Source organism: Oncorhynchus clarkii, chromosome 6, assembly GCF_045791955.1.
Source record: "Oncorhynchus clarkii lewisi isolate Uvic-CL-2024 chromosome 6, UVic_Ocla_1.0, whole genome shotgun sequence".
NCBI classification, from domain to species: Eukaryota; Metazoa; Chordata; class Actinopteri; order Salmoniformes; family Salmonidae; genus Oncorhynchus; species Oncorhynchus clarkii.
Window position 1 is genome coordinate 82,528,020 of NC_092152.1, and position 26,609 is coordinate 82,554,628.

General features: G+C 46.2%; 1 protein-coding gene across 1 annotated transcript in view; it reads right to left on the reverse strand.

The window, feature by feature from the left end:
• Positions 1-946: 946 nt before the first annotated feature.
• Positions 947-26,609, reverse strand: part of LOC139411724 (A disintegrin and metalloproteinase with thrombospondin motifs 7-like) — a 167,589-nt gene continuing 141,926 nt past the window's right edge. Inside the window, exon 24 of the mRNA XM_071158396.1 lies at positions 947-1,839. Coding sequence (XP_071014497.1) covers positions 1,691-1,839 — 149 coding nt within the window. The 3' untranslated portion in view covers positions 947-1,690. The remainder of the gene's footprint in view (positions 1,840-26,609) is intronic.

Genomic DNA, 26,609 nt, shown 5'->3' on the forward strand with positions numbered 1-26,609 from the left:
AACCAGACATATGACTAAACCACGTGTTCCAGTCCACGTTGCTACTGGCTGAACCAGACATATGACTAAACCACGTGTTCCAGTCCACGTTGCTACTGGCTGAACCAGACATATGACTAAACCACGTGTTCCAGTCCACGTTGCTACTGGCTGAACCAGACATATGACTAAACCACGTGTTACAGTCCACGTTGCTACTGGCTGAACCAGACATATGACTAAACCACGTGTTCCAGTCCACGTTGCTACTGGCTGAACCAGACATATGACTAAACAACGTGTTCCAGTCCACGTTGCTACTGGCTGAACCAGACATATGACTAAACCACGTGTTCCAGTCCACGTTGCTACTGGCTGAACCAGACATATGACTAAACCACGTGTTCCAGTCCACGTTGCTACTGGCTGAACCAGACATATGACTAAACCACGTGTTCCAGTCCACGTTGCTACTGGCTGAACCAGACATATGACTAAACCACGTGTTCCAGTCCACGTTGCTACTGGCTGAACCAGACATATGACTAAACCACGTGTTACAGTCCACGTTGCTACTGGCTGAACCAGACATATGACTAAACCACGTGTTCCAGTCCACGTTGCTACTGGCTGAACCAGACATATGACTAAACAACGTGTTCCAGTCCACGTTGCTACTGGCTGAACCAGACATATGACTAAACCACGTGTTCCAGTCCACGTTGCTACTGGCTGAACCAGACATATGACTAAACCACGTGTTCCAGTCCACGTTGCTACTGGCTGAACCAGACATATGACTAAACCACGTGTTCCAGTCCACGTTGCTACTGGCTGAACCAGACATATGACTAAACAACGTGTTCCAGTCCACGTTGCTACTGGCTGAACCAGACATATGACTAAACCACGTGTTCCAGTCCATGTTGCTACTGGCTGAACCAGACATATGACTAAACAACGTGTTCCAGCTGCACCATTTCTCACAATCAAAACAGAATAACAGTTGGATCCATCAGAGAGAAAAGTGCAAACAAACACATACATCATTCTCTCAACAGTAGAGAGAGCAACAGCCATGTTTCTTCATTATACAGTTTGGAGGAATTTGTGTTGTGTCATGTGCTCCCATCCTACTATGTGTAAAATCATTTTTTGAGGAGTGCTTGATATAATTCTATTAGCACCTTTGGGACTATTCCATTGGTTCCATTATACCAGGCAAACAAATCAAGCACAGCTCAGGTATAGTTTTCCTACCACCCAGAATGTGGCTCTATCCCAACAGCACTGAGAAGATGTGACCCAGCAGCTCTGACCCAGCAGCCAGGACAGCAGGGTGAGAGTAGCAACCAATTTGACACTAGACCTGTATGAGAAATTGTGTGTGTATCCAGCTCAAGATTCACCCTTCAACGACAGATGGACAAGATGGATGCTGCAATTTTGCAGGTCCAGAGCTGCTACCTGATCATCTGTATGTGTTGTGTGTGTGTGTGTCCATGTCTGTGTGTGTCCATGTCTGTGTGTGTCCATGTCTGTGCGTGTCCATGTCTGTGCGTGTCCATGTCTGTGCGTGTCCATGTCTGTGCGTGTCCATGTCCGTGCGTGTCCATGTCTGTGCTTGTCCATGTCTGTGTGTGTCCATGTCTGTGCGTGTGAGAGTGTAAGAGTGTGGGTGACCGTGTACACCTTATATTGATCGCTGACCTCAGCGACGGGACGTGCGCTCGTTGCCACGGGAACGCCGGCCACAGGTCTTGCAGCACTGTGTCCGCACGGCGGGCAGGTGGCATCGGCCAAGCCACTGGAGGGTCTGACAGAAACGGAACGTGAGGCGGTCACGAAGACACGTGAGCCCTGAGAGAGAGAGAGACAGAGAGACACAGAGGCACAGAGAGAGTTATCTGTGAGACAATTCTGTATAATAAGGACACCAACAGCTTCTGCATAACTAAGTTCCCTTAATAGAAAAGATAATTGCTACATATGCCCTATAGAGACTGTGACCCAAGTCAGACTTTGTACTATAAAGAATGGATTTTAAAAGTTGAATAACAACACACCAGGACCACTGAGCCCCTTAAGTTCAAAGGTCACTGCTCAGATGGCTCATAGGCATTCCTGCTCATGCTCTATTACCCTGTGCTCACAGAGGCGCGCTAATGAAGCTCACAGAAGCGCGCTAACAAAGGCTCACAGAGGCACCTAACGAGGCTAACAGAGGTGCGCTAACGAAGCTAACAGAGGCGCGCTAATGAGGCTAACAGAGGCGCGCTAATGAGGCAAAAAGAGGCGCGCTAATGAGGCTAACAGAGGCGCGCTAACGAGGCTCACAGAGGAGCACTAACAAGGCTCACAGAGGAGCACTAACGAGGCTAACAGAGGCGCGCTAATGAGGCTAACAGAGGCGTGCTAATGAGGCTAACAGAGGTGCGCTAATGAGGCTAACAGAGGCGCGCTAATGAGGCTAACAGAGGCACGCTAATGAGGCTAACAGAGGCGCGCTAACGAGGCTCACAGAGGAGCACTAACAAGGCTCACAGAGGAGCACTAACAAGGCTCACAGAGGCGTGCTAACGAGGGTTGTTTGTGTTATGAATGCTTGACAGGCTCCTTCAGGTCAGGGCACTGGGACGTCTGAATTCAACAGAGATGTGCACCATGGGGACAACAACTTAAAGCAATCTGAAAGGCACAGCTTTACAGCAATACAAAAGCACAGACACTAGCAACACTCATTAGATACAATATGTCAGAGTCCTGGTTCACATTACATGTGTGGTGAGAATGTAACTATGTGATTGTGAAATAACCAAAATGGAAGCATGGTTTTCTCATATAGGGAAAGCTGAGAGGGACTTAACAGCATGACAACGACTTGCTACAGCCACAAATACCACTAGCGAAGCAGCACATGGTTCACATTACATGGATGTCATAAGAGTATGATGAAATGACACAACGAAACATGTCTTCATGACGGGATTGCTTCATTATAATGGGATTTGCTCAAGGCACAATATTATAATGACATTTCACAAGTTACACAATGAGAAACATCATCATCGTCACAGCCAAATCAGCTATTGTGCATTTTACAAGGTGATGAGGAGTTTTCCTAATCTTTCATCACTAATGGTCTCAGACCTCCTTTGAGGAGTTGACCAGTCATCCAAGGTCACTTAAACAAGGTATAGCTAGTATGAGACGCTAACGATGCCAAATCACTATCATCTGTATGCATGATGTAATTAAGACAAATCCTATGCTAAAATATACATGTAAAGCATATAGGGGCCTGATCTGAGACAGAGAGAAAGGGGAAATTAAAGTCTGCTGAGGCCTCAGGGCTGGAATGTACCAGATCTTAGTGATAGTACTGAGTGTTGCTGACGATGTCCATTCTGACCGAGCAATACAGATCCTTTCAACAAAAACATACAAATGAAAGACATTTATGAGACATTAAAAGTGATGAAGAACAATATGGTTATGCGCTATATGTCCACATTCATCTGTGCTTTGGAAGGGAGATCAACCCTGTATGATTTTAACTTAGTAGTGTTACGGTGAGTGAATGAGGACCCAAAAGCGAACTAACTTAAACAGAGCTTCTTTAATAACCAAACATAGGTAGGCTCAGATAGACCGGCAGATTCCGACAGGACAGGACAAGGTTACAGCAAACATGACGATAGTCTGGCTCAGGCATGAAACACAACAAACAAGAATCCGACAAGGACAGGAACAGAAACAGAGAGAGATATAGGGACCTAATCAGAGGGAAAAAGGGAACAGGTGGGAAACGGGGTGAATGGGTAGTCAGAGGAGACAAGGAACAGCTGGGGGAAAGCGGGGGAGAAAAGGTAACCTAACAACGACCAGCAGAGGGAGACAGGGTGAAGGGAAAGGACAGAGACAAGACACAACATGGCAGTACATGACAGTACCCCCCCACTCACCGAGCGCCTCCTGGCGCACTCGAGGAGGAAACCTGGCGGCAACGGAGGAAATCCTCGATCAGCGCACGGTCCAGCACGTCCCGAGAGGGAACCCAACTCCTCTCCTCAGGACCGTACCCCTCCCAATCTACGAGGTACTGGTGACCACGGCCCCGAGGACGCATGTCCAAAATTCTACGGACCCTGTAGATGGGTGCGCCCTCGACAAGGATGGGGGGGGGGGGGGGGGGCGACGAGCGGGGGCGCGAAGGACGGGCTTGATGCAGGAGACATGGAAGACCGGGTGGACGCGACGAAGGTATCGCGGAAGAAGAAGTCGAACTGCGACAGGATTAATGACCCGAGAAATACGGAACGGACCAATGAACCGCGGGGTCAACTTGCGAGAAGCCGTCTTAAGGGGAAGGTTCTGAGTGGAGAGCCAAACTCTCTGACCGCGACAATATCTAGGACTCTTAGTTCTACGCTTATTAGCAGCCCTCACAGTCTGCGTCCTATAACGGCAAAGTGCAGACCTGACCCTCTTCCAGGTGCGCTCGCAACGTTGGACAAAAGCCTGAGCGGAGGGGACGCTGGACTCGGCGAACTGAGATGAGAACAGCGGAGGCTGGTACCCGAGGCTACTCTGAAAAGGAGATAGCCCGGTCGCAGACGAAGGAAGCGAGTTGTGGGCGTATTCTGCCCAGGGGAGCTGTTCTGACCAAGACGCAGGGTTACGAAAAGAAAGACTGCGTAAGATGCGACCAATAGTCTGATTGGCCCGTTCTGCTTGACCGTTAGACTGGGGGTGAAAGCCGGAAGAGAGACTGACGGAAGCCCCAATCAAACGGCAAAACTCCCTCCAAAATTGAGACGTGAATTGCGGACCTCTGTCCGAAACGACGTCTGACGGAAGGCCATGAATTCTGAAAACATTCTCGATGATGATTTGTGCCGTCTCTTTAGCAGAAGGAAGCTTAGCAAGGGGAATGAAATGAGCCGCCTTAGAGAACCTATCGACAACCGTAAGAATAACAGTCTTCCCCGCTGACGAAGGCAGTCCGGTGACAAAATCTAAGGCGATGTGAGACCACGGTCGAGAGGGAATAGGAAGCGGCCTGAGACGGCCGGCAGGAGGAGAGTTACCGGACTTAGTCTGCGCGCAGACCGAACAAGCAGCCACGAAACGACGCGTGTCATGCTCCCGGGTGGGCCACCAAAAACGCTGGCGAATGGAAGCAAGCGTACCCCGAACGCCAGGGTGGCCAGCTAACTTGGCAGAGTGAGCCCACTGAAGAACGGCCAGACGAGTAGGAACGGGAACGAAAAGAAGGTTCCTAGGACAAGCGCGCGGCGACGGAGTGTGAGTGAGCGCTTGTTTTACCTGCCTCTCAATTCCCCAGACAGTCAACCCGACAACACGCCCCTCAGGGAGAATCCCCTCGGGGTCAGTGGAGGCTACTGAAGAACTGAAGAGACGAGACAAAGCATCAGGCTTGGTGTTCTTAGAGCCCGGACGATAAGAAATCACAAACTCGAAACGAGCGAAAAACAGCGCCCAACGCGCCTGACGCGCATTAAGTCGTTTGGCAGAACGGATGTACTCAAGGTTCCTATGGTCAGTCCAAACGACAAAAGGAACGGTCGCCCCCTCCAACCACTGTCGCCATTCGCCTAGGGCTAACCGGATGGCGAGCAGTTCGCGGTTACCCACATCATAGTTACGTTCCGACGGCGACAGGCGATGAGAAAAATACGCGCATGGGTGGACCTTGTCGTCAGAGAGGGAGCGCTGAGAAAGGATGGCTCCCACGCCCACCTCTGACGCGTCAACCTCGACAACGAACTGTCTAGAGACGTCAGGTGTAACAAGGATAGGAGCGGATGTAAAACGATTCTTGAGGAGATCAAAAGCTCCCTGGGCGGAAACGGACCACTTAAAGCACGTCTTGACAGAAGTAAGGGCTGTGAGAGGAGCTGCCACCTGACCGAAATTACGGATGAAACGACGATAGAAGTTCGCGAAGCCGAGAAAGCGCTGCAGCTCGACGCGTGACTTAGGGACGGGCCAATCAATGACAGCTTGGACCTTAGCGGGATCCATCTTAATGCCTTCAGCGGAAATAACAGAACCGAGAAATGTGACGGAGGAGGCATGAAAAGTGCACTTCTCAGCCTTCACAAAAAGACAATTCTCTAAAAGGCGCTGGGAGGACACGTCGAACGTGCTGAACATGAATCTGGAGTGACGGTGAAAAAATCAGGATATCGTCAAGGTAAACGAAAACAAAGATGTTCAGCATGTCTCTCAGGACATCATTGACTAATGCCTGAAAGACAGCTGGAGCGTTAGCGAGGCCGAAAGGAAGAACCCGGTATTCAAAGTGCCCTAACGGAGTGTTAAACGCCGTCTTCCACTCGTCCCCCTCCCTGATGCGCACGAGATGGTAAGCGTTACGAAGGTCCAACTTAGTGAAAAACCTGGCTCCCTGCAGGATCTCGAAGGCTGAAGACATAAGAGGAAGCGGATAACGATTCTTCACTGTTATGTCATTCAGCCCTCGATAATCTATGCAGGGGCGCAGAGACCCGTCCTTCTTCTTGACAAAAAAAAACCCTGCTCCGGCGGGAGAGGAGGAGGGGACTATGGTACCGGCGTCAAGAGCTACAGACAAATAATCTTCGAGAGCCTTACGTTCGGGAGCCGACAGAGAGTATAGTCTACCCCGGGGGGGGGTGGTTCCCGGAAGGAGATCAATACTACAATCATACGACCGGTGTGGAGGAAGAGAGGTGGCCCTGGACCGACTGAACACCGTGCGCAGATCGTGATATTCCTCCGGCACCCCTGTCAAATCACCAGGCTCCTCCTGTGAAGAAGAGACAGAGGAAACAGGAGGGATAGCAGACATTAAACATTTCACATGACAAGAGACGTTCCAGGAGAGGATAGAATTACTAGACCAATTAATGGAAGGATTATGACAAACTAGCCAGGGATGGCCCAAAACAACAGGTGTAAAAGGTGAACGAAAAATTAAAAAAGAAATGGTTTCACTATGATTACCAGAAACAGTGAGGGTTAAAGGTAGCGTCTCACGCTGAATCCTGGGGAGAGGACTACCATCCAGGGCGAACAAGGCCGTGGGCTCCTTTAACTGTCTGAGAGGAATGTCATGTTCCCGAGCCCAGGTCTCGTCCATAAAACAGCCCTCCGCCCCAGAGTCTATTAAGGCACTGCAGGAAGCTGACGAACCGGTCCAGCGTAGATGGACCGACAAGGTAGTGCAGGATCTTGAAGGAGAGACAGGAGTAGTAGCGCTCACCAGTAGCCCTCCGCTTACTGACGAGCTCTGGCCTTTTACTGGACATGAAGTGACAAAATGACCAGCGGAACCGCAATAGAGACAGAGGCGGTTGGTGATTCTCCGTTCCCTCTCCTTAGTCGAGATGTGGATACCTCCCAGCTGCATGGGCTCAGCACCCGAGCCGGCAGAGGAAGATGGTAGTGATGCGGAGAGGGAGGCGACGGAGAGCGCGAGCTCCTTTCCACGAGCTCGGTGACGAAGATCAACCCGTCGCTCAATGCGAATAGCGAGTTCAATCAAGGAATCCACGCTGGAAGGAACCTCCCGGGAGAGAATCTCATCCTTTACCTCTGCGCGGAAACCCTCCAGAAGACGAGCGAGCAAGGCCGGCTCGTTCCAGCCACTGGAGACAGCAAGAGTGCGAAACTCAATAGAGTAGTCTGTTATGGATCGATTGCCTTGACATAGGGAAGACAGGGCCCTGGAAGCCTCCTCCCCAAAAACAGATCGATCAAAAACCCGTATCATCTCCTCCTTAAAGTCCTGATACTGGTTAGTACACTCAGCCCTTGCCTCCCAGATTGCCGTGCCCCACTCACGAGCCCGTCCAATAAGGAGAGATATGACGTAGGCGACACGAGCAGTGCTCCTGGAGTAAGTGTTGGGCTGGAGAGAAAACACAATATCACACTGGGTGAGGAACGAGCGGCATTCAGTGGGCTCCCCAGAGTAACACGGCGGGTTATTGATTCTGGGCTCCGGAGATTCGAAAGCCCTGGAAGTGGCCGGTGGATCGAGGCGGAGATGGTGAACCTGTTCTGTGAGGTTGGAGACTTGGGTGGCCAGGGTCTCAACGGCATGTCGAGCAGCAGACACTTCCTGCTCGTGTCTGCCTAGCATCGCTCCCTGGATCCCGACGGCTGAGTGGAGAGGATCCGAAGTCGCTGGGTCCATTCTTGGTCGGATTCTTCTGTTACGGTGAGTGAATGAGGACCCAAAAGCGAACTAACTTAAACAGAGCTTCTTTAATAACCAAACATAGGTAGGCTCAGATAGACCGGCAGATTCCGACAGGACAGGACAAGGTTACAGCAAACATGACGATAGTCTGGCTCAGGCATGAAACACAACAAACAAGAATCCGACAAGGACAGGAACAGAAACAGAGAGAGATATAGGGACCTAATCAGAGGGAAAAAGGGAACAGGTGGGAAACGGGGTGAATGGGTAGTCAGAGGAGACAAGGAACAGCTGGGGGAAAGCGGGGGAGAAAAGGTAACCTAACAACGACCAGCAGAGGGAGACAGGGTGAAGGGAAAGGACAGAGACAAGACACAACATGGCAGTACATGACAAGTAGAGTATATCTTCAGATCAAATCATACCTCGCTGTCAATGGGAAATTTAGACAAATACTGTATAATTAAAACATTTCAAATAATTCCCCTGAGAAATCCCAGATAAAAAAAAATATAATGTGGGGTTTAATAACCAAATAATATCCCCATCGGGTGCAAAATGATAAAGCTTGTGACTGTAGATAACCTTCTGTAATGGATGAAAACGGTTTCAGCGCCTGCAGATGTATTATGGGAATGATAGATTGAAGCCACGGTTGCAGAGGGAAAATAAGGGCAGAAGTTCTTTAGAATATTTATCCTCTCGCAGCACCATTAAAGCACATCAGTGAATATGAAATGGAAAAAGGAATACATTATTCAATTAATAAAACATTGCCAGAGGATTATTGAGAACGAACAGAAATAAAAACAATAATGAGCTACACGGTGCTCTCAAGCGGTCCTGAAGAGGCTCTCTTTTCCAGTCTACAGTAAGATTTATCTTTCATTTCTTTCAACTGATAATGCAAGGCCAGGTCTTAGTGATTAGAATCACAATGAAAATTGAAGACAGTTGTTGTGGATTAGTTACTTGAAATAGCAATATATTACATATGACATACTTTACAATATTACTTTGAATGGAAAGTAAAGCGTTATATTACTAGTGACTCATAAAAATGTATCAGATTACGTAATACGCTACCTTTGTAACATTATCCCCAACAAGGATATGTCCTTAGAAGTAGAGACGAGGATGTTGAGTTATTGGGAGATTGTGCATGATCGATCGCCTCTTGCATTAAAAAGAGAAATGTAATTGAAAAATGAATAGTAAGCGATGGAGTTGTCTTCTTGAGTGCTACATGAACATTGGGATGAATCTGTAACCAATTCGGTTTAAATTGGCAACTAAAAACAAGGCCAGCAATGATGGGAAAGTGCAATGGAATGAATCTATCATAAGCTATTATAATACAGTTAAGAACTCTTCACAGGACCATTCTGTAACAATTTCAAGTTGAGATGGTCTTGAGCTCTACCGTACACAAAGAGAGATCTCAGCAGTTTTTCAGAGTGTTCACCATAGTCTGTTAAAACCAAACTCTCAGCATCTGTATTAGAAATGACTTCATTGTTCCACTGCCTTTATCATCCCACTGCAGGGGAGTGGAGGGAAGGATTTAACTGAAGCCTTCCTCTTCTGTTCTCTGCCTCATTCTCCTAAACCTCAAGTGGTGCTCTGGGGGCAGGACTGCCTGAGAACCAGGAGCTGAGAGGAAGATGAGTCTCGGTAAGCTAGTGTAGCAACAGAGGAAGGTGAGTCTGGGTGAGCTAGCATAGAGATTGAAAGGAAGGTGAGTCTGGGTGATTTAGCATAGCGACTGAGAGGAAGGTGAGTCTGGGTGAGTTAGCATATCGACTGAGAGGAAGGTGAGTCTGGGTGAGTTAGCGTAGCGACTGAGAGGAAGGTGAGTCTGTGTGAGTTAGCATAGTGACAGAGGAAGGTGAGTCTGGGTGAGTTAGCGTAGTGACAGAGGAAGGTGAGTCTGGGCGAGTTAGCGTAGTGACAGAGGAAGGTGCGTCTGGGTGAGTTAGCGTAGCAACTGAGAGGAAGGTGAGTCTGGGCAAGTTAGCGTAGCGACTGAGAGGATGGTGAGTCTGGGTGAGTTTTTAAAATATATATATTTTTTACCCCTTTTTCTCCCCAATTTCAAATCAAACTTTATTTGTCACATGCACCAAATGCAACAAGTGTAGACTTTTCCATGAAATGCTTACTTACAAGTCCTTAACCAACAGTACAGTTCAAGAAGAAGAAAATATTTACCGAGTAGACTAAACTAAAAAGTAATAGTAAAAAGTAACACAATAAGAATAACAATAACGAGGCTATATACAGTGGAAGGTGAGTCCGGATGAGCTAGAGTAGCAACAGAGGAAGGTGAGTTCAGATGAGTTAGAGTAGCGACTGGGAGGAAGGTGAGTCCGGATGAGCTAGAGTAGCAACAGAGGAAGGTGAGTTCGGATGAGTTAGAAGCGACTGGGAGGAAGGTGAGTCTGGATGAGCTAGAGTAGCAACAGAGGAAGGTGAGTCTGGATGAGCTAGCGTAGCGACAGTGGAAGGTGAGTCTGGATGAGTTAGAGTAGCGACTGGGAGGAAGGTGAGTCTGGATGAGCTAGCGTAGCGACAGTGGAAGGTGAGTTTGGATGAGTTGCTGCAGGTGCTGAATAAAAACAAGACATAATCCTGTGAATAAAAGCAGACAGGATACACACACACACAAACAGTCACCGAGAAGCAAAGCTTTATTTTTAACCATGACTCACCTTTGTCAGCAGCAATTGGCGTGGAGGTATCCTGTCTACAGTGTGCTTTAAGTGTGCTCAAAGCTTCCTTCTCCAGTCAAATTCTAATATTGCTGTAAAGCTAGGTAGCGAGACCCCCCAGAGAGCTGGGTTGTTATCATATTAAACCCAAGAAGAGCATTAGAAATTGAAATAAATATGCTTTTCTTGGCACAGACCATTTGCTGAAACTATTCTAGGAACTGGAGCCATTTGTAATGCTGAGATTCCAACATCACTGCCATCCTGAGTTGACTCCTTGCTTAAATCATAGAGTCCAGGGTAATATTTTGTACATTTCACCAACTATCTCACAACAAGCAAATCTCATTGCAGACTAATTAGCTAGAGGAGCCATGTTTTTTTCCCCTCACTGGACAGCTGGTAAGTACGTTTCAAGTTTGGAAATCTAACCCACCAGAGCCCAACAGCAAGAACATTCAGGACAAAATATACAAAACATATACAAACAATAACCAGCAATGAAGTGGTGGTATACGAACATATCAGCGTCTCATGAATCTGAATCATGGTAGATGAGCCATCTTAAATGGGGAATTCTAGGTGAATGTCAAGGTCAAGATAGTAGTCAAGGGGGAGATAGTGGCTGTAGTAGTTAGTATATTCTGTTCCCATATGGTTTCCTCAGCCAGCTTCACAATACACAGTGATAGGAATAAAGAAAACACAGTATATTGTGAAGCGAGATCGACTGAAGCATGTGGGACAGAATATGCCGGCTGCAGGCTTTCTATCTATCTACTCTGACACACATCCAAGACATACAATATACAGTACTTTATTCCATTTTAAAATGATGAATATCTAACAAATCACAAAAACATACAAAGAGCATCTTGCTCTAATAAAACAGTATACAGCCAATCTTGAGCTAATAAACAGCGAGATGAACTCCGGTTGTTCACACTTCTACAAGTTAGGAACAAGAACATTATTGTGTCAAATGTTCCAACTAAGACGGCACCACACAACACTTCCACATACAGTAATCCTCCTACTGTACTTCATCATTGAACAGACATGGGTGCACGCAAAGTACTTAACAATCCGCCTCAGTGTTTTTCGCCCCTACTGTAGCTGGGGGCTGGAAGACAAGCCATGGCTTGAGAGCATTCAGTCAAGTCCACTACCCTCCTGTCTTAACCAGCTCCACCACAGAGGGTTCAGTCGAGTCCACTACCCTCCTGTCTTAACCAGCTCCACCACAGAGGGTTCAGTCAAGTCCACTACCCTCCTGTCTTAACCAGCTCCACCACAGAGGGTTCAGTCAAGTCCACTACCCTCCTGTCTTAACCAGCTCCACCACAGAGGGTTCAGTCGAGTCCACTACCCTCCTGTCTTAACCAGCTCCACCACAGAGGGTTCAGTCAAGTCCACTACCCTCCTGTCTTAACCAGCTCTACCACAGAGGGTTCAGTCGAGTCCACTACCCTCCTGTCTTAACCAGCTCCACCACAGAGAAACCAATTCATCTCTCAGTCCTCAGAAGCTTCTGTCAGCGCAACATAATTTCCATTTGCTGCCCCAGATCACAGAGCGCCCTAACATCACAGGGGTCAGAGGTCACAGCTGAAATGCTATCCCGCGCTGTTTCCTGCACCCCTCCCCCTCACCACCTCCCCTTCTCATGGTATGATCCACTCCCCCACTAACCGTCCAACCCCTCCCACATGGAACAACATGACAGTACACAGAGAGAGGGGGGAGAGAGGCATATCCTGTAGGCCTGCTTGATGTGGACTTCCTCTGGCTTTCCACTCTCAAACTGTACTGGAAGCAGCAGTATCCATGGACTATTATAGCACCGGGGGGAAATTTGAAGCAACTGGAACCTCTTGTTCACAGACCTCTCGTCCCACGCCACTGTACTGTACCGTATCCTCTTCACTGTGACTTAATATAACCCAGGGTTTATTAGACGTACTACTGGGGCATGACTCCGGGAGAGACGGGATGACCTCATTCACATTGGAAATGCAGGCCAGTAGACCAGGGAGAGGTTGGACCTGGCAAGAGGATCACAACGCATTGGTTTAAAGCTACATCAACAACAGTGTTAATTTCGTCAACACCAACCATGACGAAAAATACTCAACAACCTACTTTTCCTGACTAAAACTAGGACGATAACGAGACGAAATGCCCTGGAAAAACCACAATAACTATTACAAATTAATTTTAGTAGATGAAAATGTAACGAGACGAGAATTCCACATGAAACTAATGGACATTTAATTTGATATGAAATGTGCAAATGATGGAAGTTACAGGACGCCCTGACCTTAGAGATCCTTTTTGTTCTCTATGTTTGGTTAGGTCAGGGTGTGACTCGGGTGGGAAAGTCTATGTTCTCTATTTCTTTGTTTTTGGCCGCGTGTGGTTCCCAATCAGAGGCAGCTGTCTATCGTTGTCTCTGATTGGGGATCACATATAAGTTGTAATTTTCCTTTTGGGTTTTGTGGGATCTTGTTTTCTGTTTAGTGTCTATCAATTCCAACTTTAAATTTCCAACTTTCTACCGAACCTGTCTGTGTGTGCTCAGGGGAAAAGCGCTTTGGAGAGGGAGCTGTGCGGTTTGGAACTCCTAGCCGGCCTGTCGGTCTGTCTGGATCAATGAGTCTCTCCTTGGACAGGGGCTTCCCCAGAGTACCCCTCATTACTGACTTGTGGAGGCTGCCCAGCGCTGTCAACTTTCACACAGAGAGAGAGACAGAGAGAGAGGGTGGGGGGGTTGACAGAGAGAGAGAAATTAGAGCGAAATAAGAGAAGAGGTGTGACAATTAGAGGAGAAGAAGAGAAAGTGAGATTGGGATACACACCACTACTCACTGAGTTCACTGAGACTGAAGGCTTTGCACTAAGTCACAGCCCACTGCACACATCAGGTTGCAAAGAATTTCCACCTTCCCCCTTGCCTGGCAGCCTCCCCTCACTGTCCATAGTAATAAACCAGGCCTGGCAGCCTCCCCTCACTGTCCATAGTAATAAACCAGGCCTGGCAGCCTCCCCTCACTGTCCATAGTAATAAACCAGGCCTGGCAGCCTCCCATAACTGTCCATAGTAATAAACCAGGCCTGGCAGCCTCCCCTCACTGTCCATAGTAATAAACCAGGCCTGGCAGCCGCCCCTCACTGTCCATAGTAATAAACCAGGCCTGGCAGCCTCCCCTCACTGTCCATAGTAATAAACCAGGCCTGGAGGCCTCCCCTCACTGTCCATAGTAATAAACCAGGCCTGGCAGCCTCCCCTCACTGTCCATAGTAATAAACCAGGTCTGGCAGCCTCCCCTCACTGTCCATAGTAATAAACCAGGCCTGGCAGCCTCCCCTCACTGTCCATAGTAATAAACCAGGCCTGGCAGCCTCCCCTCACTGTCCATAGTAATAAACCAGGCCTGGCAGCCTCCCCTCACTGTCCATAGTAATAAACCAGGCCTGGCAGCCTCCCCTCACTGTCCATAGTAATAAACCAGGCCTGGCAGCCTCCCCTCACTGTCCATAGTAATAAACCAGGCCTGGCAGCCTCCCCTCACTGTCCATAGTAATAAACCAGGCCTGGCAGCCTCCCCTCACTGTCCATAGTAATAAACCAGGCCTGGCAGCCTCCCCTCACTGTCCATAGTAATAAACCAGGCCTGGCAGCCTCCCCTCACTGTCCATAGTAATAAACCAGGCCTGGCAGCCTCCCCTCACTGTCCATAGTAATAAACCAGGCCTGGCAGCCTCCCCTCACTGTCCATAGTAATAAACCAGGCCTGGCAGCCTCCCCTCACTGTCCATAGTAATAAACCAGGCCTGGCAGCCTCCCTTCACTGTCCATAGTAATAAACCAGGCCTGGCAGCCTCCCCTCACTGTCCATAGTAATAAACCAGGTCTGGCAGCCTCCCCTCACTGTCCTTAGTAATAAACCAGGCCTGGCAGCCTCCCCTCACTGTCCATAGTAATAAACCAGGCCTGGCAGCCTCCCCTCACTGTCCATAGTAATAAACCAGGCCTGGCAGCCTCCCCTCACTGTCCATAGTAATAAACCAGGCCTGGCAGCCTCCCCTCACTGTCCATAGTAATAAACCAGGTAGTGAAATAGGAAACCCTTTTTAATTTTAATTGAACCTTTATTTAAAAACAGGCAAGTCAGTTAAGAACAAATTCTTATTTACAATGGTGGCCTACCGGGGAGCAGTGGGTTAACTGCCTTGTGCAGGGGCAGAATGCCAGATTTGTACCTTATCAGCTCTGGGATTCGATCCATCAACCTTTCGGTTACTGCCCCAATGCTCTAACCACTTGGCAGCCTGCCGCCCCATGCACACATCCAATAGTCAGGTGCTGGACAGAAACATTAAGGGACAGAGATGAGGAATGGAGGAGTGTACAAACAGAGTTAACAATGAAACTGTACAAAGCATAATAGAGGGATGCCTGAAGCATAAGAGAGAGAAGCCTGAAGCATTAGGGTTGGAAGCCTGAAGTATTAGGGAGAGAAGCCTGAAGCATTAGGGTTGGAAGCCTGAAGCATTAGGGTTGGAAGCCTGAAGCATTAGGGTTGAAAGCTTGAAGCATTAGGGAGAGAAGCCTGAAGCATTAGGGAGGGAAGCCTGAAGCATCAGGGAGGGAAGCCTGAAGCATCAGGGAGGGAAGCCTGAAGCATAACGGAGGGAAGCCTGAAGCATAATGAGGGATACCTGAAGCATTATGAGGGATGCCTGAAGCATTATGAGGGATGCCTGAAGCATAATGAGGGAAGCCTGAAGCATAATGAGGGATGCCTGAAGCATAATGAGGGATACCTGAAGCATTATGAGGGATGCCTGAAGCATAATGAGGGATACCTGAAGTATTATGAGGGATGGGATGCCTGAAGCATAATGAGGGATACCTGAAGCATTATGAGGGATGCCTGAAGCATTATGAGGGATGCCTGAAGCATAATGAGGGAAGCCTGAAGCATAATGAGGGATGCCTGAAGCATAATGAGGGATACCTGAAGCATTATGAGGGATGCCTGAAGCATAATGAGGGATACCTGAAGCATTATGAGGGATGGGATGCCTGAAGCATAATGAGGGATACCTGAAGCATTATGAGGGATGCCTGAAGCATTATGAGGGATGCCTGAAGCATAATGAGGGAAGCCTGAATCATAATGAGGGAAGCATGAAGCATTAGTGTTGGAAGCCTGAAGCATTAGGGTTGGAAGCCTGAAGCATTAGGGTTGGAAGCCTGAAGCATAAGGGAGGAAAGCCTATTATTATTTGACCATGCTGGTCATTTATGAACATTTGAACATCTTGGCCATGTTCTGTTATAATATCCACCCGGCACAGCCAGAAAAGGACTGGCCACCCCACATAGCCTGGTTCCTCTCTAGGTTTCTTCCTAGGTTTTGGCCTTTCTAGGGAGTTTATCCTAGCCACCGTGCTTCTACACCAGCATTGATTGCTGTTTGGGGTTTTAGGCTGAGTTTCTGTACGGCACTTTGTGATATCAGCTGATGTACGAAGGGCTTTATAAATACATTTGATTTGATTTGATTTTCTGAAGCATAAGGAAGGGAAGCCTGAAGCATTAGGGAGGGAAGCCTGAAGCATAATGAGGGAAGCCTGAAGCATAATGAGGGAAGCCTGAAGCATAATGATAGAAGCCTGAAGCATTAGGAAGGGAATCCTGAAGCATAATGAGGGAAGCCTGAAGCATACCACTGATTTCCCTGTTGCTGTAAGTGGATTATAGACGAGAAATGTAACTGTTTATCACATGCTGGCTCATGCTTTACCCCTGTCTTCTTCAATATGTAGCGCACACACACACACACACACACACACACACACACACACACACACACACACACACACACACACACACACACACCATACCACACTTCCTGTTTGAAGCATGAGAGCGAAGTTTGACGGAAATGGCCTTTTAAATTGTATTTATGTTGTTTTATTCTTAGCCCCTTATTGACTAGTCCTTCTGTCTGCTTATATGATTCACATGGTAGAGAGGGGGCTACAGCAGAATGAATTACTTTCCACCAGAGAAGCTCCATTAATGTCCCCTACCACGTGTATCAGACAGGTGGACACGTGTGATAACACAGACCTGCTCAGTGCCAATCCAACCAGGTTGATACATGTTTTTCTATAAGCTTTTGTCTGTCTTATTAGCCTTTTCTCCTGGGTGTTCCAGGCAGAGAAACCACATGAATTCTCTGTTATGAACTATTTCATCCAAGGTCCTGTAATAGAATGTGAAGAACTGAGGCTTTGTGTGGACTGGTCCAATTTGAGGGAAGAAACACTGATGGGGTCTTTCATCTGGCTCTATACAGGGCTAATGGAAGAACAAGGCACAGTGTATTCACTGCACCAGCAGCACTACCATAGAAGACACCTGATGTTCACTCAAACTGTTATTGAGTCAGTGAGAGGCCATGTTGTGCGCATATGAACATACTGCTCTACTTTTGTTCATGGTGTGGAGCACTTCAGTGGAGGACAGAGCTTTTACAAATGTTACATACAACGGTCACCACACCAGTATTCTTTAGTATTCTTCAAATCAGGATGCTATTGTTATTAGATGTGTTATAGTGCTACTTATGTAGCATGAACAAACCTTAATGAGATTCATGCGCCCACCAGTACCCCCCAGTCAGTCAGTACCAGTACCTCCCAGTCCATCAGTACCAGTATCCCCCAGTCAGTCAGTACCAGTATCCCCCAGTCAGTCAGTACCAGTATCCCCCAGTCAGTCAGTACCAGTACCTCCCAGTCAGTCAGTACCAGTATCCCCCAGTCCGTCAGTACCAGTATCCCCCAGTCCGTTAGTACCAGTACCCCCCAGTCCGTCAGTACCAGTACCCCCCAGTCAGTCAGTACCAGTACCCCCAGTCAGTCAGTACCAGGACCCCCCAGTTAGTCAGTACCAGTATCCCCCAGTCAGTCAGTACCAGTACCTCCCAGTCAGTCAGTACCAGTACCCCCAGTCAGTCAGTACCAGTATCCCCAGTCAGTCAGTACCAGTACCTCCCAGTCCGTCAGTACCAGTATCCCCCAGTCAGTCAGTACCAGTATCCCCCAGTCAGTCAGTACCAGTACCTCCCAGTCAGTCAGTACCAGTACCCCCAGTCAGTCAGTACCAGTATCCCCCACTCAGTCAGTACCAGTACCTCCCAGTCAGTCAGTACCAGTACCCCCAGTCAGTCAGTACCAGTACCTCCCAGTCCGTCAGTACCAAGACTCCCCCAGTCAGTCAGTACCAGGATCCCCCAGTTAGTCAGTACCAGTATCCCCCAGTCCGCCAGTACCAAGACTCCCCAGTCCGTCAGTACCAAGACTCCCCTAGTTAGTCAGTAATAGTACCCCCAGTCAGTCAGTACCAAGACTCCCCAGTTAGTCAGTACCAGGACCCCCCAGTCCGTCAGTACCAGTATCCCCCAGTCAGTCTGAAGACTGGCATGCCAGGCAGTGACATGGACATACTCTGGGGATTGTAGGTTTCTGTTTCTGGGTAAGAAAGGTATGAGACCCTGGACTGGTTCTCTCCCATAAGACCTTGATGGCGTGACACACCTGACACTTTGTAAAGCCCAGGTACACACACTTCCCTCTGGGGGAATAGCCATGACACTTACATGCATGAATACACAGAGACACACATTCGCATGCATGAACACATAGACACACACACTCACATGCATGAACACACATGAATGAACGTACGCACGCATGCTAGAGGTCTTCACGGGTCCAAAAAGTTAGACCCGTTCCGAAATGGACCTGCGGCTTTCACACCCGGACCGAATATATGTTTTTGAAATATAGAGACCTGTTCCGAACGGACCCAAGGACAACTGGACCCGTTTCATATAGACCAGATAGTATCAGGTCATATAGACCTGAGAGTATCAGTACCCGATCCCATCCGAATCAAATCAAAGTTTATTTGTCACGTGCGCTGAATACAACAGGTATTTACAGTGAAATGCTACTTACAGGCTCTAACCAATAGAGCAAAAAAAGGTATGTGTGTGTGTGTGTGTAGGTAAGTAAAGAAATAAAACAACAGTAAAAATACATTTGAAACTAACAGTAGCAAGGCTCTATACAGACACCGGTTAGTCAGGCTTATGTAGCTTGAATGTATTAGTAGTATGTACATGTAGGTACGGTTAAAGTGACTATGCATATACGATGAACAGAGAGTAGCAGTAGCGTAAAAAGAGGGGTTGGTGGGTGGTGGGACACAATGCACATAGCCAGGTTAGCCAATGTGCGGGAGCACTGGTTGGTTGGGTCAATTGAGGTAGTATGTACATGAATGTATAGTTAAAGTGACTATGCATATATGATAAACAGAGAGTAGCAGCAGCGTAAAAGAGGGGTTGGGGAGGGTGTTGGCACACAATACAAATAGTCCGGGTAACCATTTGGTTACCTGTTCAGGAGTCTTATGGCTTTGGGGTAAAAACTGTTGAGAAGCCTTTTTGTCCTAGACTTGGCACTCCGATACAGCTTGCCATGCGGTAGTAGAGAGAACAGTCTATGACAGGTGGCTGGGGTCGTTGACATTTTTTATGGCCTTCCTCTGACACCGCCTGGTGTAGAGGTCCTGGATGGCAGGCAGGTTTGCCCCAGTGATGTGCTGGGCCGTACCCACTACTCTCTGAAGTGCCTTGCGGTCAGAGGCCGAGCAATTTCCGTACCAGGCAGTGATGAAACCGGTCAGGATGCTCTCGATGGTGCAGCTGCAGAACCTTTTGAGGATCTCAGGACCCATGCCAAATCTTTTTAGTTTCCTGAGGGGGAATAGGTTTTGTCGTGCCCTCTTCACGACTGTCTTGGTGTGTTTGGACCATTCTAGTTTGTTGTTGATGTGGACACCAAGGAACTTGAAGCTCTCAACCTGCTCCACTACAGCCCCGTTGATGAGAATGGGGGTATGCTCGGTCCTCCTTTTCCTGTAGTCCACAATCATCTCCTTAGTCTTGGTTACGTTGAGGGATAGGTTGTTATTCTGGCACAACCCAGCCAGGTCTCTGACCTCCTCCCTATAGGCTATCTCGTCGTTGTCGGTGATCAGGCCTACCACTGTTGTGTCGTCTGCAAACTTAATGATGGTGTTGGAGTCGTGCTTGGCTATGCAGTTGTGGGTGAACAGGGAGTACAGGAGGGGACTGAGCACTGAGCACATGTTGTTACCTACCCTCACTACCTGGGGGCGGCCCGTCAGGACGTCCAGGATCCAGTTGCAGAGGGAGGTGTTTAGTTCTAGGTTCCTTAGCTTAGTGATGAGCTTTGAGGGTACTATGGTGTTGAACGCTGAGCTGTAGTCAATGAATATCATTCTCACATAGGTGTTCCTTATGTCCAGGTGGGAAAGCGCAGTGTGGAGTGCAATAGAGATTGCATCATCTGTGGATCTGTTTGGGCGGTATGCAAATTGGAGTGGGTCTAGGGTTTCTGGGATAATGGTGTTGATGTGAGCCATTACTAGCCTTTCAAAGCACTTCATGGCTACGGACGTGAGTGCTACGGGTCTGTAGTCATTTAGGCAGGTTGCCTTTGTGTTCTTGGGCACAGGGACTATGGTGGTCTGCTTGAAACATGTTGGTATTACAGACTCAATCAGGGACATGTTGAAAATGTCAGTGAAGACACCTGCCAGTTGGTCAGCACATGCCCGGAGCACACATCCTGGTAATCCGTCTGGCTCTGCAGCCTTGTGTATGTTGACCTGTTTAAAGGTCTTACTCACATCGGCTGCGGAGAGTGTGATCACACAGTCGTCCGAAACAGCTGATGCTCTCATGCATGCCTCAGTGTTGCTTGCCTCGAAGCGAGCATAGAAGTGATTTAGCTCATCTAGTAGGCTCGTGTCACTGGGCAGCTCGCGGCTGTGCTTCCATTTGTAGTCTGAGCCGGTGTAGTATGATTCATTCTTAGCCCTGTATTGACGATTTGCATGTTTGATGGTTCGTCGCAGGGCATAGCGGGATTTCTTGTAAGCTTCCAGGTTAGAGTCCCGCCCCTTGCGAGGAAAAAGGGTAGGCTTGCAAGCCGAAGAACACCATCCCAACCATGAAGCATGGGGTGGCAGCATCATGTTGTGGGGGTGCTTTTGCTGCAGGAGGGACTGGTGCACTTCACAAAATAGGCGGCATCCTGAGGAATGAAAATTATGTGGATTGTGGAAGACTACCCGAAACGTTTGACCCAAGTTAAACAATTTAAAGGCAATGTTACCAATTGAGTGTATGTAAACTTCTGACCCACTGGGAATGTGATGAAAGAAATAAAAGCTGAAATAAATCATTCTCTCTACTATTATTCTGACATTTCACATTCTTATAATAAAGTGGTGACCTAAAACAGGGGATTTTTACTAGGATTAAATGTCAGGAATTGTGAAAAGCTGAGTTTAAATGTATTTGGCTAAGGTGTATGTAAACTTCAGACTTCAACTGTAACTCTTTGTGTTGTTGTTTGTTTAGTGTTTTCCAATTTTCACAGAAGTGGCTAGTCTATGGATTCTTCAATTACATTGAGCTGATTTCTGATGTGCTGTTCCTTCTTTTTCTGTAGTGTATTTCTGTATTGTTTTAGTGATTTACCATAAAGAAGGTGTAGGCTCAGGTTTTCTGGGTCTCCGTGTTTTTGGTTGGATAGGTTACTCAATTCCTTTCTTAGGTTTTTGCATTCTTCATCAAACCATTTTTCATTGTTGTTTATTGTCTGTTAGACATTTTTAGATTTGATAGGGAAGCTAAGAGGTCAAATATATGGTTTAGGTTTTCTACTGCCAAGTTTACAACTTCACTATTACAGTGAAACATTTTGTCCAGGAAGTTGTCTAAAAGGGATTGAGTATGTTGTTGCCTAATTGTTTTTTGGTAGATTTCCAAACTGCATTCCTTCCATCTATAGCATTTCTTAATGTTACTCAGTTCCTTTGGCTTTGATGCCTCATGATTGAGTATTGCTCTGTTTAAGTAGACTGTGATTTTGCTGTGATGTGATAAGGGTGTCAGTGGACTGACGGAATACTCTGAGACTCTGGGTTGAGGTCAGTGATAAAGTAGTCTACAGTACTACTGCTAAGAAATGAGCTATAGGTCTACCTACCGTAGGAGTCCCCTCGAAGCCTACCATTGACTATGTACATACCCAGTGTGCGACAGAGCTGCAGGAGTTATGACCCGTTTTTGTTGGTTATGATGTTTTAGTTGTGCCTAGGGGGGCATATGGGGCGGAGAATGCTGTCACCTCCAGGTAGGTGTTTGTCCCCGTGTGCTGAGGATGTCAGATTCTTGTCCAGTTCTGGCATTTAGGTCGCCACAGACTAGTACATGTCCCTGAGCCTGGAAATGATTGATTTCCCCCTCCAGGATGGAGAAGCTGTCTTCATTAAAGTATGGGGATTCTAGTGGGGGGATATAGGTAGCACACAGGAGGAAATGTTTCTCTGCTGAGATAATTTCCTTTTTAATTTCTACCCAAATGTAAAACGTTCCTGTTTTGATTAATTTAAGAGTGAGTTAGGTCCTCTTGCTCTCTCTCGCGCTCTCTCTCCCTTTCCCAAGGTTGCTGTTGACGCATATCCCCCGGTAGTTATTGGGGTCAAATAAAGCACTATATTAAAGTATTCAGCACAACATAACAATGTGGTTTTGAATTGTTAGCTACAAAGTTTATGCTGCAAGCTTAATAAACAGTGATTTACAACTGCCCTCAACCAGTGTTGTTTCCATGATGTAATCTGGACAAGGACAAGTCATACCAAGGTCAAATCCTCCAGGAGATGGACCACACAGAGACTTTAAAAATACAAAATGGCCACCATTCTCGACATACCTCAGGGATTTGAAGGAAACACCTCTCTGGGTAGTGGTGAATGTCAGCAGTTAAGACAGGATCTGCGCCACTACCCCTCTCCGAGACTGGATTACAGAGATTATAGTTTTATACCACAGATCATTATTTGGGGATAGAAGCATTTGAAATGCCACAGCAATATTTCAACAAGAAAATTTCTCCAGTCAACATCCTAAAGTCAGACAAACAGAAATAATAAAATATCTGCTAACACAAAAATAGAAGCTTCGTACTAGTCAACCAATTGTCTTCACAGGGCATGCGAGTACCACCCTCACAGACAGCACAAATGAGCAAAAACAAAACGTCTCCTTGAGTGTTTTTTGAAGGGAAAACTTTTGCATGCCAAAATCTTATTGAAAAAAATCTGCAAAAGCCTCGTTGATGAATCATTAAAATAGAATTGTGCTGCAAGAGAGATGTGGACTGCTCAACGGAGCACACAAGTCCAAATACCACAGACACTGCAAATGAGCCAAAATAACTTGTCTCTGAATAACGTTACATTTAGAGTAATGTTTTTTTTCCGGGTTGATAACAGAGGTGCCTATGTCACAATCAGTCCTCAGCCGAAGAATAATGAGACATTCTTATGCAATTAAACTGACACACAGTGGGGCCATTATCAACACCCATATAATGGAATTACATGCACAGCCAAGAGCCAAGAGTTGTTGTGGACTTGGCCATGAGTCAGAACCTTCGTCTGTTTCAACAGAACTGGAGCTCCAGGCCCAAACCCATGTGGGTCATGGACCTCAGGCTTCCATTAAAGACAGAGGCATGACAGCCATCATGATCATTTCCCTTATTCACTCTCTGCTTTCACTTATCAAACGCCAACCATTCCAGAACATTTCATTCTTATTCTTGTGATAAACCATCCCAACCAGCCCAAACAAAAAGGCTTTTATGGTGGCAAACTGTGGTCTGGTACTCCACAGGCTTTGTGAAATAGCAACAGACATTCCACACCATTAGGGCAATGGTTAGAGGAGAAGTCTCTACAACGCTGATGCTGTTATCTTTTATAGCTTAGCAACCTCTTTCAGAAGCTTCAAATCAAAACATCGCAAGCACGATGTTGACAACTATTCTAAATATAGTGGATTACCACAAGGCCTGAACTGTGATGTTAATACAAAACAGAATATAAGTCTGCATACTGTACTTTCTATGTAACGGCGTGGGCCTGTTCTGAATAAGTGTTGAAATCAAATCATTAGCAATAGCGACTAGAGCAACTCATTTTGGGGGGGGGGAGACTGGTAAACTGCGGTGTGTATTTTTTGCATAGAAGGGTCTGAACAATGTGGTCGACATGTGGGTTCAAATGTGGTTGACTCCTGGACTTCCCAGTCTGCTATATTCTTCCTGTTATATCCCTCCAAGGCAGACGGTGATGGTGCAATGTCTGGTATATTTAACAAGTAACAATGCATGTCTTTAAAAACGTTCCTACCGTAGTAGACAACATAAATCTCCCATTACCTGTGGTTGAACTGTCTATACAGCAGCCTATTCAACAGATGGCTCTAGGATTACGCTTCCAATCTGTTAGCCTTAGGATACAAACAAGTCAATACCAGCCAAACCCACCAGCTGTAGCAATAAAGCACCAGTCTGGTTGATGGATGGGTAAGAAGTCAGTCCGCCTTGCTATCCTCTTCAGTATCTCTCTCTGTGACACTTTATACAGCCAGGGTGTTCAGTAAAAACTGATCATATAGCTTTTCATACCTTGGTCATAACATTCTTGATCTTAAAATATTTTTAATAACCCCACAGCACCCACAATTTTATTTTTATTTTTTGTGAACAAACACTCGCTCTGGATAAGAACATAAGCTAAATTACTAAAATGTAAATGTTTTTAGTTAGAAAATGCTAAGGATAGCGGTTGGTGACAGTGGCTACGTATACAAAACAAATGTGTGGTTTAATGTCTCTCTTTGTCCATACTGCTTTTAGGGTAAGGAAAACAAATAAGCCATTTTTGTATGAAATGTGTAGGAACTATCGCTTTAACTTAACACATCTGGTACTTGACCAGTTTTTAAAAGCAACAACTCATTTGCGTGGTTTCCAAAATGGCCACCATTAACCACAGTCTTGGCACTGGACCTGCTCTGAGTGGATGGATTCTTCTCTCTCTCACTATCTTATGAATCAAACTCAAGGGCAAGGCCCAAAACCCAGACACTCCTTTTTGTCTTGTGGTTTCTCCTTGATAATAAAATGCAGAAGTGATGACATTCCATATCAAGCTATCAAATCCTTTCAGGATAGGTTAAGGGCTGTGTTATTCCCACTAAGATTTAGTATCAAGGTTCCTCGCTTAATTACTGCACATAAATATTCTGAATCGCTACTGTACTGTCTCGTAAAATCAATTTCAACACGTACCAGTCTTCAAAGAGCCTTAGGGATTATAAACTGTAGTTTGATGCCTGTAAAATATGTATTCTGGATGAGAAGCCCATCTCAAAAGATTTTCACCTCTACCGTCAATTTCAACAGTGACAGGCATTGGAAGATTGGTTTACACAGAATGGTAAAAGGTTAGACGAGGTAACAACTGTCAATCAAATGCAAGACGTTGTGATATCAAGGTATCATTTCAGGATCGCACCTGACACGAGCGGAGAGCTCAGATATGTTTGAATCAGGAAGGGAACTATTGTGTATTATTATCCTATTACCCACTGGGAAAAACTGGTTGAATAAACCTTTTCACGTCATTTAAATAAAAAATAAAAAAAATGTGTTGACTTTGAATAAACTTGGAAAATGATTTGGATTTGTAAAGAAAATCATCAATGTAAGAGACCTTAATCCAATAATGTGGTGCCGTTGTTCGGTTGTTTTCACGTTGAATTCATGGTAGTTGACAACTCAACCAAATGTAAATCAAATCTAGTTGTTGAAATGATTGATATGTGTGCCCAGTGGGTATCTCCTTAAAACTTGTTATGGCTGCAATCCCGCTAATGGGATTGATATGACAACTACCAGTGAAAATAGAGGGCGCCAAATTCAAACCACAGAAATCTCATAATTACAATTCCTAAAACATACTTATATCACTATACTATCTTATATAATTTTAAAGGTAATCTTGTTGTTAATCCCACCAAAGTGTCTGATTTCAAATATGCTTTTCAGCAAAAGCACTACAAACGATTATGTTAGGTCTCTACCAAACCACAATAAGCACAGCCATTTTCCAGTGAAATATAGCATTCACAAAAAGCAGAAATAGAGATACATTTTATCACTAACCTTGAATTATCTTCATCAGATGACACTCATAGGACTTCATGTTACACAATACATGCATGTTTTGTTTGATAAAGTTCATATTTATATTTAAAAAATCTGAGTTTACATTGGCGTATTAGATTCACTAGTTCCAAAAACATCAAGTGATTTTGCACAGCCACATCGTTTCAACAGAAATACTCATCATAAATGTAGATGATAATACAAGTTATACACATGGAATTATAGATATACCTCTCCTTAATGCAACCGCTGTGTTAGATTTCAAAAAAAGTTTACAGAAAAAGCAACCCATGCAATAATCTGAGACGGAGCTCAGAACAGTAGCCAAATTAGCCGCCATATTGGAGTCAATAGAAACCATGATAAATGTTTCCTTACCTTTGATGAACTTCATCAGAATGTAGTCCTAGGAATCCCAGGTCCACAATAAATGCTTGATTTGTTTGAAAATGTCCGTTATTTATGTCCAATTAGCTACTTTGGTTAGCGCGTTTGGTAAACAATTC